Genomic DNA, 16338 nt, shown 5'->3' with positions numbered 1-16338 from the left:
CGGGATCAGTGGAGGCCCCAGCGGTCAGACACCCACCAATCTGATATTTATCTCCTGTTCTGGGAATAGGTGATAAATATCGATCTATGGGAAAACTCCTTTAAATAAATGACCAAGTGCAATATTTCTTAGCACTATTGATATCTTCTAGTGATATGGTTTTGATCCCAGTTCTATGATATCCATGGTGCCAAAAGTGCATAATGCGATCTGTACCGATCAATAGCTAGAGAGCCACTGAGCAACTGGTTGAGGAAGGCCGTTATAATTTTTACTTGGCAGTACAGAACACTGTTCGGATGTACAGTTCAATTCTCCTTATTCCCCCTCTCTCCCATGCCATCTTGTAGTAGAGCTGGTTATTAGAAATGAGGTTTGCCACTTTCTGTAGTTGTATTTACTGACAGTAAGGTTAAACACCACACCATGAAGAGTTCGTGTCCATTCACACAGTTTTTTTGACTTGGAAACCGCAACGGAAAACGTGCCAAAAAAACGGCCCAAAATGCCTCCCATTGATTTCAATGCGAGGCGGAGGCGTTTTTTTCCCGCGAGTGGAAAAAACTGCTTGCGGGAAAAAGGGACATGCCCTATCTTTGGGCGTTTAAGTCTCTGACCTCCCATTGACATCAAAGAAAGGCAGAGAAAGCGCCGCTCAATGGCGGCGTGCAGGTAGAGCAAAATCTGCCTCAAATTTCCAAACGGAATTTGAGGCAGATTTTCTACCTGCAAAAAACTGTGAACCCATCTTTACATATTGTTTTTTAAAGGAGTGTAGATGTTAAACATTTTTTTGTTTTTATTTTTTCATTAAAAAAATTTTTTGTTTACATTTTTTCTTTTTATTAAAAATGTTTATAATAAAAACCTGATTTTAAAGAACATAATTTTTTGATGATACATTCCCTTTAACTTATTTCAGCCAAGTCTATTCTTGGGTCTCTAAAGGTCTAAAAATAATAAATAGAACAATAAAAATTTTGTCTTGTGTTTTTTTAATATATACACTTAAATATTGTTTACCATGAGAAGGAAGATGGCAATATTACTTTGTAATGTCTGTTTCACCCAATGCAAGAGTATTTATAAAACATGGGATTTTTCTTGTAATGATTGACGATTGCTTATCTATTTATATTTTCAGTGATCTTGAGATTTCCCGAGGACAGCGTCCAAAATCTGTTGATGTGCTTGCCAAGGAGATAGGATTGATTACAGATGAAATTGAAATGTATGGCCGTACAAAAGCCAAAGTACGTCTGTCTGTTCTGGAGAGGTTGAAAGAACAGCCAAATGGAAAATATGTCTTAGTTGCTGGGTAAGAATATTTTTTTCTGGATGATATTTAAGTGTTTTATCTAGTTGCTCATTAGAAGGTGATGTAAGACTTCATTCACTCATTGCAGCTTTGATGCTGTTTTTTTTTTTAAATGCATTTTTTTTAGCAAATATAAGGCTGGTTCCAGAAACCTCTGTTTTTTTTTTTCATCCAGTCTTGGCTTTGACTATAGAAAATTCTTGCACAAAACCGTACCAAAATTGTACTGTGTGACTAAAGTAGATGAAGTCTAGGCAGTAATGTAGATCGAGCCTAAATGTGGTGCATTGCATCTAGTAATCAACGTTCTGTTTTATTGCATTTACCTGTGTTAAATTGATCAAAGAATTCCCCTCGATAATAAAGATTTTTCAGGTTTTATGGAAATTAAACTATCGCTGTATAAATTACTTTGTGATGCTTTTTTTTTTTTTTTTTTTTTTCTTAAATTCCTAATTTTTAAGATCATTCTTGATTTGTTAATGGGCAGAAACCTGAAATAATAGTTCTCACAGCTGAGCGTTTACTACAATTTCATCTAGTCTGGGCAATTCTCTGGGCTCCAGGCCTGTACATTTTATTTAGACTCATATATTGTAGCAAACAGTCAGGCTAGGAGAGAGGTTTTAGCTAGTATTGTATAGCGGCAGTTTGCAGTGAGTAACAAACTTTCAGAGAAGTATTAAACACCCAGAGGCTGTAAACCCATCCTGGCTAGACCTCAATCATGATCTCGAAATCGGTGCGAAATTGCAACATAAAGTATGTTAGAAGGCTGCATTGCTTGGTAGTTAAGCCTTATTTTGGATAAAACTGGAAATGCCTTTTGAGATTTTATTTATTCTTTACCTCTGCATATCTGTAGCAACTGATATTCAAACAGCCTTTTCCTCTAAAATAAAAAAAAATGCTACAGATATTTCCTCCTCTGTAAAGTTTCAGCTCCACAAATCATTTCAAAGTTTATTTTTTTTCTGCGACACCTGGGTGACCACCCAGGGGCGTAGCTAAATGCTCATGGGCCCCGATGCAAAAGTTCTTATTGCCCCCCCCCCCCCCCCCCCCCTCCCCCCGCAAACTTCCCATGGCCGACGGTCCACAGCTTACAGCTGCATTGCTGGGTCTCCTAAGTGACCCAACAATGCAGCACTAGCAGCCAGGGGCGTCACTAAGGACTTAAAATGTCAGGGGAAATAGCCCCAATAAATACGTGTCCGCCCAAAAAAATTATGTGTGTGTGTATAGGAGACAGCATATCTATAGCACTACGACCCTATCCACTATGGATAGGATTAGATACATTGGCTCAGCAGACAGTATTACACATGATAGGATTAGATACAGTGGCCCAGCAGACCGTATCACACGTGGTAGGATTAGATACAGTGGCTCAGAAGGCAGTATCACACATGATAGGATTAGATACAGTGGCTCAGCAGACCATATTACACATGATAGGATTAGAGATGGGGCCCAGGAGACCGTATCACACATGATTGGATTAGATATAGGGCCCAGCTCGCTGACATTGCGGCTCCAGCGCTGGACCCAGGAAAGGTAAGCATAATAATTTTGCTTCTTTGTGTTACTAATTATTTTTGTGTTTTTTTTTTTTTTTTTTACAGGTTCGGTTGTTGGACTAAGTCGCATTCGAGGACTACTTCGATGACTGCTTTTTTTTAAAATTCTCAATAAAATGGTTAATGGGGGTTGTGTTTTTTTATTTCAATAAAATATTTTTTTTAAACTTTATTATTACTGCCTTAGTAATGGCCGCTGGCTGATTGACAAAATCCATTACTAAGGCGGGGCTTAATGTTAGTAGGTGCAGAGGCTAACACTAACCCCCATTATTACCCTGATACCCACCGCCACCAGGGGTACTGGGAAGAGCCGCGTACGAACAAGTACCCGACCATCTGCAGAGAGGCATCGGGGCGACCGCAGGCTGGTAGTATTAGGCTGGGCAAGGCCAAAAACAGTGGCCCTTCCCACCCTGGTAATGCTAGGCTGCTCTGTTGTAACTGGCTGGTTATGAAAATTGGGGGGGACCCCACATCGTTCTTTCCAATTATTTTTTTAAAATGACGTGGGGTCCCCCCCCCATTTTTCATAACCAGCCAAATACAATAAAGCAGCAGCAGCCTAGCATCACCAGGGTGGGAAAGGCCACTGTTTCTGGCCTGTCCCTGCCTGATAATACCAGTCTGCGGCCGTCCCGGTGGCCGACCATCACTACAGATGGTCAGGTACTGGATCGTACCCGGCTCTTCCCAGGACCCGGGGAATAATAATGAGGGTTAGTGTTAGCCTCCGCACCGGCTAACACGAAGTCCCGCCTTAGCAATGGATGCTGTCAATCAGCCGGCGGCCATTACTAAGGCGGTAGTAATATAGTTTAAAAAAAAACACAAAGACATAGAAAAAATATTTTATTGAAATAAAAAAAAAAAAAACACACAACCCTCATTAACCATTTTATTGATAATAAAAAAAAATCCGTCATCGAAGTAGTCCTTGAATCCAACGTAGTCCAACGACCAAACCTGTAAGAAAACGCACAAAAAACAATTAGTAACACATGTGTTAGGCTTAGATACAGGGTACCACAGACCGTATCACACATGGGCCTACCACAAGGTAGGCTTAGATACAGGGTCCAGCAGACAGTAATCTTATACAGTATAACATTACTGTGTGCTGGGGCCCTGTATCTAAGCCTACCAGACAGGATCACACATGGGCCATGTATCTAAGCCTACCATGTGATTGGCTTAGATACAGGGCCCAGCAGACAGCATCACACAATCTGTGATCCTGTCTCATGGGCCCTCTAAGCCTGCAACATCGTAGGCTTAAAGGAGTTGTCCAGTCCCTAAACATTGATGGCCTATCCTCAGGATAGGCCATCAATAGCTGATGTGTCGGGGTCCGACTCCTGGGAGCCCGCCAATCAGCTGTTTTGAAGGGGCCGCAGCACTCATACGACAGTTGCTGCCCCTTCATTTCCCTTACTCGCTCACACTGTGAATCGCCGACACGGATTCACAGTGTGAGCAAGTGACCGGAATGAAGGGGAAGCAACTCTCGTACGAGTGCTGCGGCCCCTTCAAAACAGCTGATTGGCGTGCTCCTGGGAGCTGGACCCCGCCAGTCAGCTTCAGCAGACAGGGATATTAATCTTACCCTCTTCAGCCGCGGCAGAGGTCCTGACTATCCAGGATCACGATGTTGTGCGCGGCGCATAGCGTTGTGACTTCATTCACTGCGCACAGCGCTGTGACGTCAGGACCTCCGCTGCGTTCCGGAAGCAGGAAGGTGCTTGCTTCGGGGCCCGGTCGCAATTGCGACCGCTGCGACCCCTATAGCTACGCCACTGTTACCACCCCATGGCCATACCATTACATCCCATAGGGACTCTTTGATTGAAAACCGGCTTAGTTTATATAGCTTTACATTCCCAGGTCCCATATAACTGCAGAATCACTATGAACTCTGACACCCCTGACAGGTACTGTAAAAGTTCCCATAGTCGTTGGCTTTCTGAGAAATGTATTTACGCATTATGGCTAAAAGATGCATAAAATCAAGCACACAGCCATGCGATCCTGAAGCCCGTGGCATGTAAAAACGGCTTTGGCTGAATGGGCACATTCCCACATACTTAGGCTACATTAACACGAGCGTGTCAGACTTATGCGTGTAAATCTGGTCTGTGTGTGTTGCGTTATGCCTCAGTGTGCTTTGCGAGTGGCATGCGTTTTTCAGGCACTCGCAAAGCACTTTTTTTTTTTTTTTTTTTTTTTGTTAAATCCGTGTGCAGTGCGTGGTTTTCATGCACCCATTGACTTCAATGGGTGCGTAGGTGCGTGAAAACACAGCAATAAAGGACATGCAGTGAGTTTCATGCAGCGGACTCGCTGTGTGAAAACTCACGCATGTGTGAATGGCCCCATTCAAATCAAAGGGTCCGTGGGCTGCGCGCGATTTCCATGCACTGCACACGGACGAAATTCATGTTTGTGCGAGTGGGGCCTAAGTCCAAAATCTTCTTAGTCCAAAAGACTTCTCAGATGAGTGGAGGCTGTGGTGTGTGAAACGTGGCTCAACTACATATTAAAACTCATGGTTTTGTAATGAGATGTCCAAGAAGCTTAAAGAGGCTCTGTCACCAGATTTTGCAACCCCTATCTGCTATTGCAGCGGTGTGATGGTCGTGTGCGTTTGGCCGTATAGTGTATATTTTAGATTTCACTGAATTAAATTTTAAAACAATTAGACAGAAGAGGAAAGTTAAAAACTTTCAGTATATAACATTTTGTTAAAGAGGCTCTGTCACCAGATTTTGCAACCCCTATCTGCTATTGCAGCAGATAGGCGCTGCAATGTAGATTACAGTAACGTTTTTATTTTTAAAAAAACAAGCATTTTTGGCCAAGTTATGACCATTTTTGTAGTTATGCAAATGAGGCTTGCAAAAGTCCAAGTGGGTGTGTTTAAAAGTAAAAGTCCAAGTGGGCGTGTATTATGTGCGTACATCGGGGCGTGTTTAATACTTTTACTAGCTGGGCGCTCTGAAGAGAAGTATCATCCACTTCTCTTCAGAACGCCCAGCTTCTGGCAGTGCAGATCTGTGACGTCACTCACAGGTCCTGCATCGTGTCGGCCACATCGGCACCAGAGGCTATAGTTGATTCTGCAGCAGCATCAGCGTTTGCAGGTAAGATCGACTTACCTGCAAACGCTGATGCTGCTGCAGAATCAACTGTAGCCTCTGGTGCCGATGTGTCCTCGCTCGTCTGACACGATGCAGGACCTGTGAGTGACGTCACAGTGTGATCTCTCGAGAACACGCTGTGTCTGCACTGCCAGAAGCTGGGCGTTCTGAAGAGAAGTGGATGATACTTCTCTTCAGAGCGCCCAGCTAGTAAAAGTAGTAAACACGCCCCGATGTACGCACATAATACACGCCCACTTGGACTTTTACTTTTAAACACACCCACTTGGACTTTTGCAAGCCTCATTTGCATAACTACAAAAATGGTCATAACTTGGCCAAAAATGCTCGTTTTTTAAAAATAAAAACGTTACTGTAATCTACATTGCAGCGCCGATCTGCTGCAATAGCAGATAGGGGTTGCAAAATCTGGTGACAGAGCCTCTTTAACTTCTTTTTTTTTTTTTTTATAAATATTAAGATCTTTTAAATGGGTATTTCCATCTTATGAGGATGTGCCATAAATGTCTTAGATGGGCATAGCCTTTTCATTCCCATATTGACACCTATAAGAGCCTTAGTAAACTATAAATTTGTTATACCTATTAGACTAGGAATAACTCCAGCCAGTCAGTAAGGGTTTGTGCACACGTAGTGACCAAAAACGTCTGAAAATATGGAGCTGTTTTCAAGGGAAAACAGCCCCTGATTTTCAGAAGTTTTTTGAGCAACTCGCGTTTTTCGCTGCGTTTTTTACGTCCATTTTTTGGAGCTGTTTTCATTGGAGTCTATGAGAAAACGGCTCCAAAAACGTCCAAAGAAGTGTCCTGCACTTCTTTGACGAGGCAGTCATTTTACGCGTCGTCGTTTGACAGCTGTCAAACGACGACGCGTAAATTACAGGTCGTGGGCACAGTACGTCGGCAAACCCATTCAAATGAATGGGCAGATGTTTGCCGACGTATTGGAGCCGTATTTTCAGGCGTAAATCGAGGCATAATACGCCTCGTTTACGCCTGAATATAGGTCGTGTGAACCCAGCCTAACTAAAAAACAAGTTTTAGAATAGCCTTATAATCTCCACATCCATAAAGGTTGTTGTATTCTGTGTTTAGTTTGTGTGTTTCTGGCCAATTTGATCATTCACTTTGTTTAAAGCTAAGGGCAAGTAGTAGAGTTGTCTCCAGTTACCAACTATACTGGGTTCCAAAATGTATAGGGATTATTTAGGTCTGGTTTTAAGGTAGTCCGAATGTATCGGTAACATGTTTCTTGGACAACTTTTGACTTTTAATAATAAAGTACTTTTACTTTAGAAATGCACACATTTGTGGGATGAATGCCTTACTATACTTCAAAGTCCTTGTGGGTCCCGGTAACGCTAAGGGTATGTTCACACGGCAGCCTCCGTTACGGCTGAAATTACAGAGCTGTTTTCAGGAGAAAACGGCACCGTAATTACAGCCGTAATGGCATGTGCAGGAGTCTTTCGCTGCGTACATTACGGACGTAATTTTAGCTGTTTTTCCATGGAGTCAATGGAAAACGGCTCCATTTACGTCTGAAGAAGTGACAGGCACTGATTTGACGCGGGCGTCTTTTTTACCGTCTGCAGAGAACATCGTAAGACCCATTCAAATGCTTTTGAGCCGCATTTTCGGACGTAATTCGGGGCTAAAACGCCCGAATTACGTCCGTAAATAGTGTGTGAACCCAGCCTTAAGTTCGAGCTGATGTTACATAGGAAGGTATTCATTTTTTTTATTTTTTTTTTAACAAGCAATACTGTATTGTATTATAACTTTTACGAAGAAGTGTTTCCCTGTAGAAACAAAGTTGCAGGCAGCCAAAACGTTATGATTTAGGCCTCATTCACACGACAGGGTTAGAGTGTCGGCCGATACATTCGGCCGTTTTTCCCGGCCGGTTTGCATCCGTTTTGCATCTGTTCAGATTCCGTTCCGGGCCGTGTTGCCGGTTTTAACGGCCGATTTTGACCCGCTTTGCATCCGTAAAATCGGATGAATTTCATTTAAATGTGTTGCCACACACAGCCCTCTGTAGATAATGCCACACAGCCCCCTGCAGGTGATGCCACTCAGCCCCCTGCAGGTGATGCCACTCAGCCCCCTGCAGGTGATGCCACCCTGCCCCCTGCAGGTGATGCCACCCTGCCCCCTGCAGGTGATGCCACCCTGCCCCCTGCAGGTGATGCCACCCTGCCCCCTGCAGGTGATGCCACCCTGCCCCCTGCAGGTGATGCCACACAGCCCCCTGTAGGTTGCACCCACCCCCCCCCCCCTTCCAGGAGAAGTCACTGACTTCAATGTCCATCTATGGACAGTGTAGTCACGGACTTCTCCTGGAGAGGAATCCCCGGCCACAGGGTCGGGGATTCCGCTTCAGAAGTGAGGTGACGTCGCTGTGTCCATATATGGACAGTGTAGTCACTCACTTCTGTAGCGGAATCCCCAATCCCCGGCCGGGGATTGGAGATTCCAACTTCTACAGGGAGCAAAAAAAGACCCTCCTCCTCCTCACATGCACTCTACACTCGGGCAGGTTTCCCGGGCCGTCAAAAAATCGGTCGTGTGAATAGCCCAATTAGGGGTCTATTGTTCCTAATGCAGCCGGGTGACGGCCGATTTTATGAACGGCCGTCACCCGGCCAGGAAACCCTGTCGTGTGAATAAGGGCTTATCTCTGGCAGTTCAGTGAAGGGGATTTGGAGCTCTATTACAGAAATATAATTTTGAGCCCTATAAATATGTTTTATAAGATTAACTAGCACAGAATTTTGAACCCATTTAGGTAGTTGGGCTGCAAGATTGCTTTGTTGACATATTAGGATGTTTTTCGTTATTATACAGTCTCCAGGATCAAAAGCTACGTTCACGTGTTTTTTTTTTTTTATCCACAGCCGAATGGTTGCATGTTTGTTGCTAATCTCCCCGTTTAGTTAAATGGGGATGTGCATTTTTAAAAAAAAATCCCGACTACTGGTTTTAAATAAACATAAAGGTTGTACTTACTTGTTCTTAGGCCTAATTCACACGAACGTGTCCGTTTTGCGCGCGTACAAAATGCAGCGTTTTGCACGCGTTGCAGTACCGTGTGCCATCAGTGTTTGGTGCGTGTCTGCGTTATTTTCGCGCGTATGCCATCCTTATGTCACGCGGTTTTTGACGTTTACAAAATTAAATGAAGGTGGTTTTCTTTTTCCCATCGTTTCTTGAGCAACTTGCGCGAATCACGCACAGCACATGAATGTGCGTCCGTGTGCTGTCCGTGATTTTCACGCACCCATTGACTTCAATAGATGCGTGATGCGCAAAAAAATGCTCACGTATAGGACATGCAGTGAGTTTCACGCAGCTGACACACGCTGCATGAAAAACACAGAATGTCTGAATGGCCCCATTAACTTGCATAGGTTGATTTTCACGCGTATATCACGGATGTGAAATACGCTCGTGTAAATAAGGCCTTATAGGGATACCTCCCTGGCCCCTGTCTAGTCTCTGTACTTCTGGGATGGCCTTTCATCCCATGTGACTACTGCAGCCAATCATAGGTAACGTCATCCCATGAGGCTAGCTTAACACAGAGTAGATGGGGGAACAAGAGATGTTTCGCTAACGCCAGGGGAGGTGAGAATGTGTGTTACGTTTTTTTTGTGCAGACTTTCGGACGGGATTCCCTGTGGTATTTTATCTGGGTCTTATTTGCTGTGGAGTTTTCCATAGCAAATCCCACCTGTGTGAATATACCCTAGCTGTCCAAAATCACTTTGTTTATATGTTGTATTTGCAGGACTCCTTATTCATTTTTTTTTTTTTTTTATAAACTTCTCTTTATGTTGAGTTATCTGCATAATGTTTGCTGCTACAATTGTGGTACTTTACTGGATTTTGCATATATGGTCTATTCTGACTGTACTCCACAAAGGTATACAAAGAGTTGTTATAATTCTAGATATCCAGGCCTAAAATACTCCAGGGCAGTTGAAGTGTAGACCTGCTATAGTCTTTTTGACAAATCGTTTATTTCGAAATGCAGTTTTGGCTCCATGGCTACAGGAAAATCCCTGTCTTAATTCATCACTGTTCTTGGATCTCTTGCCAAAATAATAGCTGACTTCTTTCTCTAGTGTCACGCTGAATAGTTTAAATGCAAGACATGTGCTGCCTGACCAGCCGCCTCATTGACATCAGTAGCAATATTGATTCATTCTTGTCCGTTTTTTTTTGTTGTTTTTGTTTGGGTTTTAATGGTAGATATTTTAGACCTTTTTAAATGCTGAACATTGAAAAGAATTTCTTCGGCTTTTGTTTTTCCCCACGTAGAATAACACCGACACCCCTCGGGGAAGGAAAAAGTACAGTTACCATTGGGCTAGTGCAAGCCTTGACGGCTCAAAAAAATATCAATTCCTTTGCATGTCTGAGGCAGCCTTCACAAGGACCGACTTTTGGAGTCAAAGGTAAACTTTATGAAATTTCTCTTTTCCTCTTATGTTTGTATTCTAGTAGGATAACAGGTAGTTTGCTGTTTGCCCAATACTATATCTTTAAGGGCTTATTCAGACGAACGGGATATACGTCCGTGCAACGTGCGTTATTTTCACGTGCGCCGCACGGACTTATATTAGTCTATGGGGCAGTGCAGACTGCTGCGTGATTTTTACGCAGCGTGAGTCCGCTGCGAAAAAAGTCACGACATGTCCGTTCTTTGGGCGTATTTCGCGCACCCATTGAAGTCAATGGGTGTGTGAAAATCACGCGCACCACACGGAAGCACTTCCGTGTGACGCGCGTGATTCGCGCAACAGCTGTCAAAATATGAATGTAAACCGAAAAGCACCACGTGCTTTTCTGTTTACAAACATCCAGAGTGTCATAATGATGGCGGCTACGCGAAAATCACACAGCCGCGCATCATACGGGGCTGACACACGGAGCGGTTAAGTACCTTTTGCGCGCGCAAAACCCTGCGTTTTTTGCGCACGCAATACGCACACGCTTGTGTAAATCCAACCTAACTTACAATGCCCTGCTTCAGCTTCGTGTCCCTTCACTCGACTCGAGTCACGTTTTTAAAGCTCCTTTTTTTTTTTTTTATATATTTTTTTTTTAAAAAGAGCTGAACATTGGCTTACAGGTTCGTCACCTATAGGTGGCACTAGAGACTGGTTTCTTCCTTCTGAAGGAGACTGTTTTGCATACGATTTCCCAGGGAGCATTACCCTAAAGACTCCCTACCAGCTGTTTCTCCGCAAGGAGAATCCGTAACTTCCGTGAGTCACTATTTGAACTGGGAGAATGTAAAGGGGAGGTCTAGAAGAGTGGCTACTTCTACTTGTGTTTTTAGAGGTGCTTTTAAATGTCGCTTCTCGGCCTTTTGGCTAAGATCAAGTGTAGTACCTGCTCAAGCTAAGGTTAGTAATCATCCCTGCCGGTGGAATTACGGTCCATCGTAGGGGGATGACAGAAAGCCGAGGTGAGGGCAGGGAACCACAACGGTCATCGCTCTTGTGTACGCATTTGGTTTAAAGGTACTATTTGTAGGTGACCAGGCGACCGCCGGATCGAGGTCGGGTAGTTTGGAAGCCCGAGTTGCTATGTGCCCCAGGGCTGCTGACCCTGGGGTGCCCTAACTCATTGGGGGTGGGATCCCACTGAGTGAAGGCACATTTGCACGCACTCTCTTTCACACTATATGAGCACACACCTTTATTCTCCCGGCCTTCTCGCTAGGAGATGAGGAATTTTTATACCTGGCAGTTGTCCAGGCTGTATCACAGCGCACATCCACTTATTTAATTTGGTTTTTCACTGTGTTTGTCACAGGATTTCGGATGCAGTGCCCTTTTGGGACCCTTCCAAGGTCTAGGGGGAAAATGTGTAGCCATCTGGTTCCATCTTACCCTGCAACCAGGCCTCCCTTCTTCGGAAAGGAGGTGCAAGTAGAAGCAGGCTCCAAGGTGGACACTGGGTTGGCAGCCCAGGTAGAAGCCTTGGAGTGTTGTTGGGTCTCCCTAAGCTCCGGCAAGGGGCGGATCATCGATCCTCTTGGCCTGAGGCTTGGAGGGTCGGGGCCTCTCTTTTAAGAGAAGGGCTGCGATAGACCGCATCCTTGTGCACTTTTTGTGTGGCACCCCTGCACTTTTTTTTTGCACTTGGGTGATAGAAAGCACGGCTTGGGCTTTCATAAAAAATAGAGGTGCTTTTAAATGTATTTTTGAGTTGAGAATTTTTGGGGTAAGTAAAAAACAGACCCACTTCTCCATATGGAATTTTATAATTTAGTGGTACTACGTTGGTGTTTTTTGTTTTTTTTTTAAAGGTTTTTTAAGGATTTATATCGGTGTCCTCCAGTTTTCTAGTGCCATGATGAGAAGCGGTCTGTGTCTCTAAATAGCATATATCTTTCACATCCTGCCCAAAAGTCATTCATCTAATAACGTGCTTTGAGTAACTCGTTGACAAGCATAACATGTAGATTTAGGGTGAATGCTAAAGCTCAAACCACAGATGGTCATTCCTCCATCTTCTATTTGCGAGTTCTCTTGACACCTTTTTTTTTTCTCTTGCCTTGTTAGGTATACCATGTTTTCATTACGGGTTGCAGTGTAGTTTGTGTACTGGAATGCACGCTTGACTTACAGTTCCATAATATTGGCCTCTTTTGAACGGAGGCCTCATTCACACGACCGTATTTTTTCCCACCCGTAAATACTGGCGTAAATACGGGTCCAGTGTCACACGTATTCCACCCGTTTTGCACCAGTATTTACGAACCCGTGCCCGTAAATATGGGTCCGGTGTCACCCGTATTCCACCCGTATTTACGGGCACGTTTTTGGCGGCAAAATAGCACTGCACTAATCGGCAGTCCCTTCTCTCTATCAGTGCAGGATAGAGAGAAGGGACAGCCTTTTCTGTAATAAAAGTTAAAGAAATTCATAATTACCCGGCCGTTGTCTTGGTGACGCGTCCCTCTCTTCACATCCAGCCCAACATCCCTGGATGACGCGGCAGTCCATGTGACCGCTGCAGCCTGTGATTGACCTGTGATTGGCTGCAGCGGTCACATGGCCTGAAACGTCATCCAGGACGTCGGGCCGGATTTCGAGAGGGACGCGTCACCAAGGCAACGGGCGGGAGACCGGACTGGAGGAAGCAGGAAGTTCTCGGTAAGTATGAACGTTTTTTATTTTTTACAGGTTTATACTGATCGGTAGTCACTGTCCAGGGTGCTGAAAGAGTTACTGCCGATCAGTTAACTCTTTCAGCTCCCTGGACAGTGACTATTTACTGACGTCGCTTAGCAACGCTGCCGTAATGACGGGTGCACACATGTAGCCACCCGTCATTACGAGAGCTCCATAGACTTCTATGGACTGTCCGTGCCGTTATTACGGCCTGAAATAGGACATGTTCTATCTTTTTCAACGGCACGGGCACCTTCCCGTGAGAAAACGGGAAGGCACCCGTCGCCAATAGAAGTCTATGAGTTTCTAAGAGTTTACGGTCGTGTGCATGACGCCTTATATACGTAGTAGCTCGTCTGATCCTTAGAAAAACTATTTTATGATATTTGCTACACTACTAGCAATGTCTATTAGTAATATTCTATCTTAGAAATGCTGACAAATCCAGTGTGTGACGTAAATGCATGCAGTAGTGTTCTCACAAATGACCTTCATGTTTTAGGTGGAGCAGCAGGTGGCGGATACGCTCAAGTTATTCCGATGGAAGAGGTATGGGCTATCACAATATTAAGTGTTTTTACAGCCACAAGTTAATCCTTTCATAAAAGGGTCCGCAACTTTTTCATTTATTTTCTTCTTAATAGAAGACTTGTGTTTGCGGAAAAATATATTTTGTAGTGGGAGGTCCTTATACCAGATGTACCTTTTTTAGATTTTTTTTTTAATTATTATTCACAGAATGGGAGTGCTTGTTCCACAAGAGACTGGCTATATTCTGGAGAAGAATATTCACTCTATTATGGATTTTCCCGTAAATTGTACTCCCTTAAAAGGGTTGTCCACCTCCTGACAACTGATGATCTATCCACCGGATAGGTCATCAGTATGTCATCTGTGCGGGTCCGACACCCGGACCCCACACCGATAAGCCTCTGCGGTGGCTTGCGGGCACCGGATGTTGTGGCACATAATGCTATGTACGGAGCCTGTAAGCAGTTGGCTCCTTACATAGCATAGCGGCCATGCTGCAGGTCTGCTCCTATTCGCTTGAATAGGAGCAGAGCTGCAGCTCGGCCGCTACTCCGTAGCCGGAGCTAACTGCTTCAAGCATGTACGTCCGGTGCACCGAGGCACCGGACCAGCTGATCTGTGCAGGGTCCGGTGGATAGGTCATCAGTTGTCAGAAGCTGGAAAACCCCTATAAGGTTACATTCACACGGCAGTGGGGAAAAAAAATGGCCATTATTAACTGATCAACTGTCAGTTTTTCATGGCAATTTTGCATCAGTGTGGCTCCAAGTTTTCATCCCTTTCCAGTCTGTTTTTAATGGCAGTTTGCCATCCAATTTTCATGGCTGTTAAAAAAACAAAAAAACAAAAAAAAAAACCTGATATCATTTGCGATGCTCTGACTGGGGACTCCATTGTTGAAAGCCCTGACACCACTGCCCATATATGTACAGTAATGTCAAGGGCTTCCCTGGGCTCAGCGCTCAAAGTAGTTCTGTGTCCAGGAAGTCCTTAACCAGGATCAGTTTTTACCGGCCGTTACAAGGATTGATTCCTGAAAAACGGCTGTTCTATTGGGGCTGTCTGGACGTGAAAACTGCTAAAAATAGGACATGTCCTATTTTTTGATGGCCAGTATTTATGAGCCCTTAAAAAAACGGATGTGTGATTACAGCCACAGAACTTCAATTTTCTGAAATTGACCTGAGACCTTTTAAACGCCGTAGGATATGGCACCTTACATCTCAAACTACTTATAAACATTTCTTGATTCTCCTTTTCATTTGTTTTATTAACTGGTTAAGTACCACATGTAGTATAGTCTGATATGTATTTAGTTTTTATCTACGTGCTAGTGGAACCACTGAAAGGAATAGGTTTAAAATGTTGGTTTAAAATGACTCTAGCATCCATATTTCTCTTCTGATAGATTGCTGTTCCATAAAGTTTGGCTATACCGACTGTCTTTCTGTTTTGCAGTTTAACTTGCACTTAACCGGCGACATCCATGCGATCACAGCAGCCAATAATTTGCTTGCGGCTGCTATAGATGCAAGGATCCTGCATGAGAACACTCAGTCAGACAAGGTAAATATTACTGCGGGTGATGAGGTGCTCCAGTTGTTGTATATTGCTTGGCACACAGCCAAGATTTAAGATGTTCGTATATGGTTGTGTCCACATGTTGCATCTGAAGTACATCCGCACCAACTAGTCTTCAAATTGAGTGCAGCTAAAAGCAGTTTGATTGTTAGGTCCTGTTCACACTGAGTTGTTTTTTGGTTTTTTTTCAGGCAGAAAAATCTGCCTGCACTTTCTTGCCACGATTTTTGCTGCGTTTTTCAGCCATTAAAAAAAAATGCTGTGAGGAATGCTTCTTTGCCTCCTATTGATTTCATTGGGAGTTCAGAGACTGAACCGTGGGAAGAAAGAGCATGTCACTTTTTTCCCCGCAAGCAGCTAAAAGTGCGAGTGGGAAAAAACACCCCCATCCCCCCCTTTGAAATCAATGGGAGGCAGTTTCAGACGTTTTTTTGGCGCTGATTCCAATGCGGTTTCCACGACAAAATCCACCCCAAAAAAACTGTGTAAACTGACCCTTAATGTTCGCTGTATTGCAGCTGATAAACGTAAACCACTACGCAAGTGTAAACAAAGACTTACACATTGCCCTTGCATTCCATAGTACCATTCTGAAAGACGCCATTTTGACGTGCGCATTTTTTAAAATTTAACTCCATGTTCCCTTCTACATTATGAAATTTACATAAAGTAATGTGTCTTTCAGGCTTTATATAATCGTCTTGTTCCATCTATTAATGGAGTGAGGAAGTTTTCTTCAATCCAAATTGCTCGGTTAAGGGTAAGTTATTGCAGTATTACAGAGTATGTCTCTTAAAAAGTTATTCCAATTACTATTTATGAGTTATGCCATAAATGTCTGACCTGCTGAGATCCCCATTGATGGAAGGAACGGGGCTCATCTGTATCCTGTTACTCCTCTAAACTGGAGACAAAAGGAGTCGAAGAACTGTGAATGTGCTGTCTACATCGTATTCACTGAAACAGCCTAGGGAGAGC

The 16338-nt window shown here is 43.8% G+C and overlaps 1 protein-coding gene across 1 annotated transcript in view; it reads left to right on the top strand.

The window, feature by feature from the left end:
• MTHFD1L (methylenetetrahydrofolate dehydrogenase (NADP+ dependent) 1 like) overlaps positions 1–16338 on the top strand; it is a 219307-nt gene that overhangs the window by 42016 nt on the left and 160953 nt on the right. Inside the window, exons 11-15 of the mRNA XM_075862846.1 lie at positions 1145–1318; positions 10382–10518; positions 13751–13797; positions 15238–15345; positions 16046–16120. Of these exons, the coding sequence (XP_075718961.1) occupies positions 1145–1318; positions 10382–10518; positions 13751–13797; positions 15238–15345; positions 16046–16120 (541 nt within the window). The remainder of the gene's footprint in view (positions 1–1144; positions 1319–10381; positions 10519–13750; positions 13798–15237; positions 15346–16045; positions 16121–16338) is intronic.

This window comes from Rhinoderma darwinii, chromosome 4, assembly GCF_050947455.1.
Source record: "Rhinoderma darwinii isolate aRhiDar2 chromosome 4, aRhiDar2.hap1, whole genome shotgun sequence".
In the NCBI taxonomy this organism is placed as follows: Eukaryota; Metazoa; Chordata; class Amphibia; order Anura; family Rhinodermatidae; genus Rhinoderma; species Rhinoderma darwinii.
Note: the sequence above shows the minus strand (reverse complement) of the source record. Positions and strands in the feature narration are given on the sequence as shown.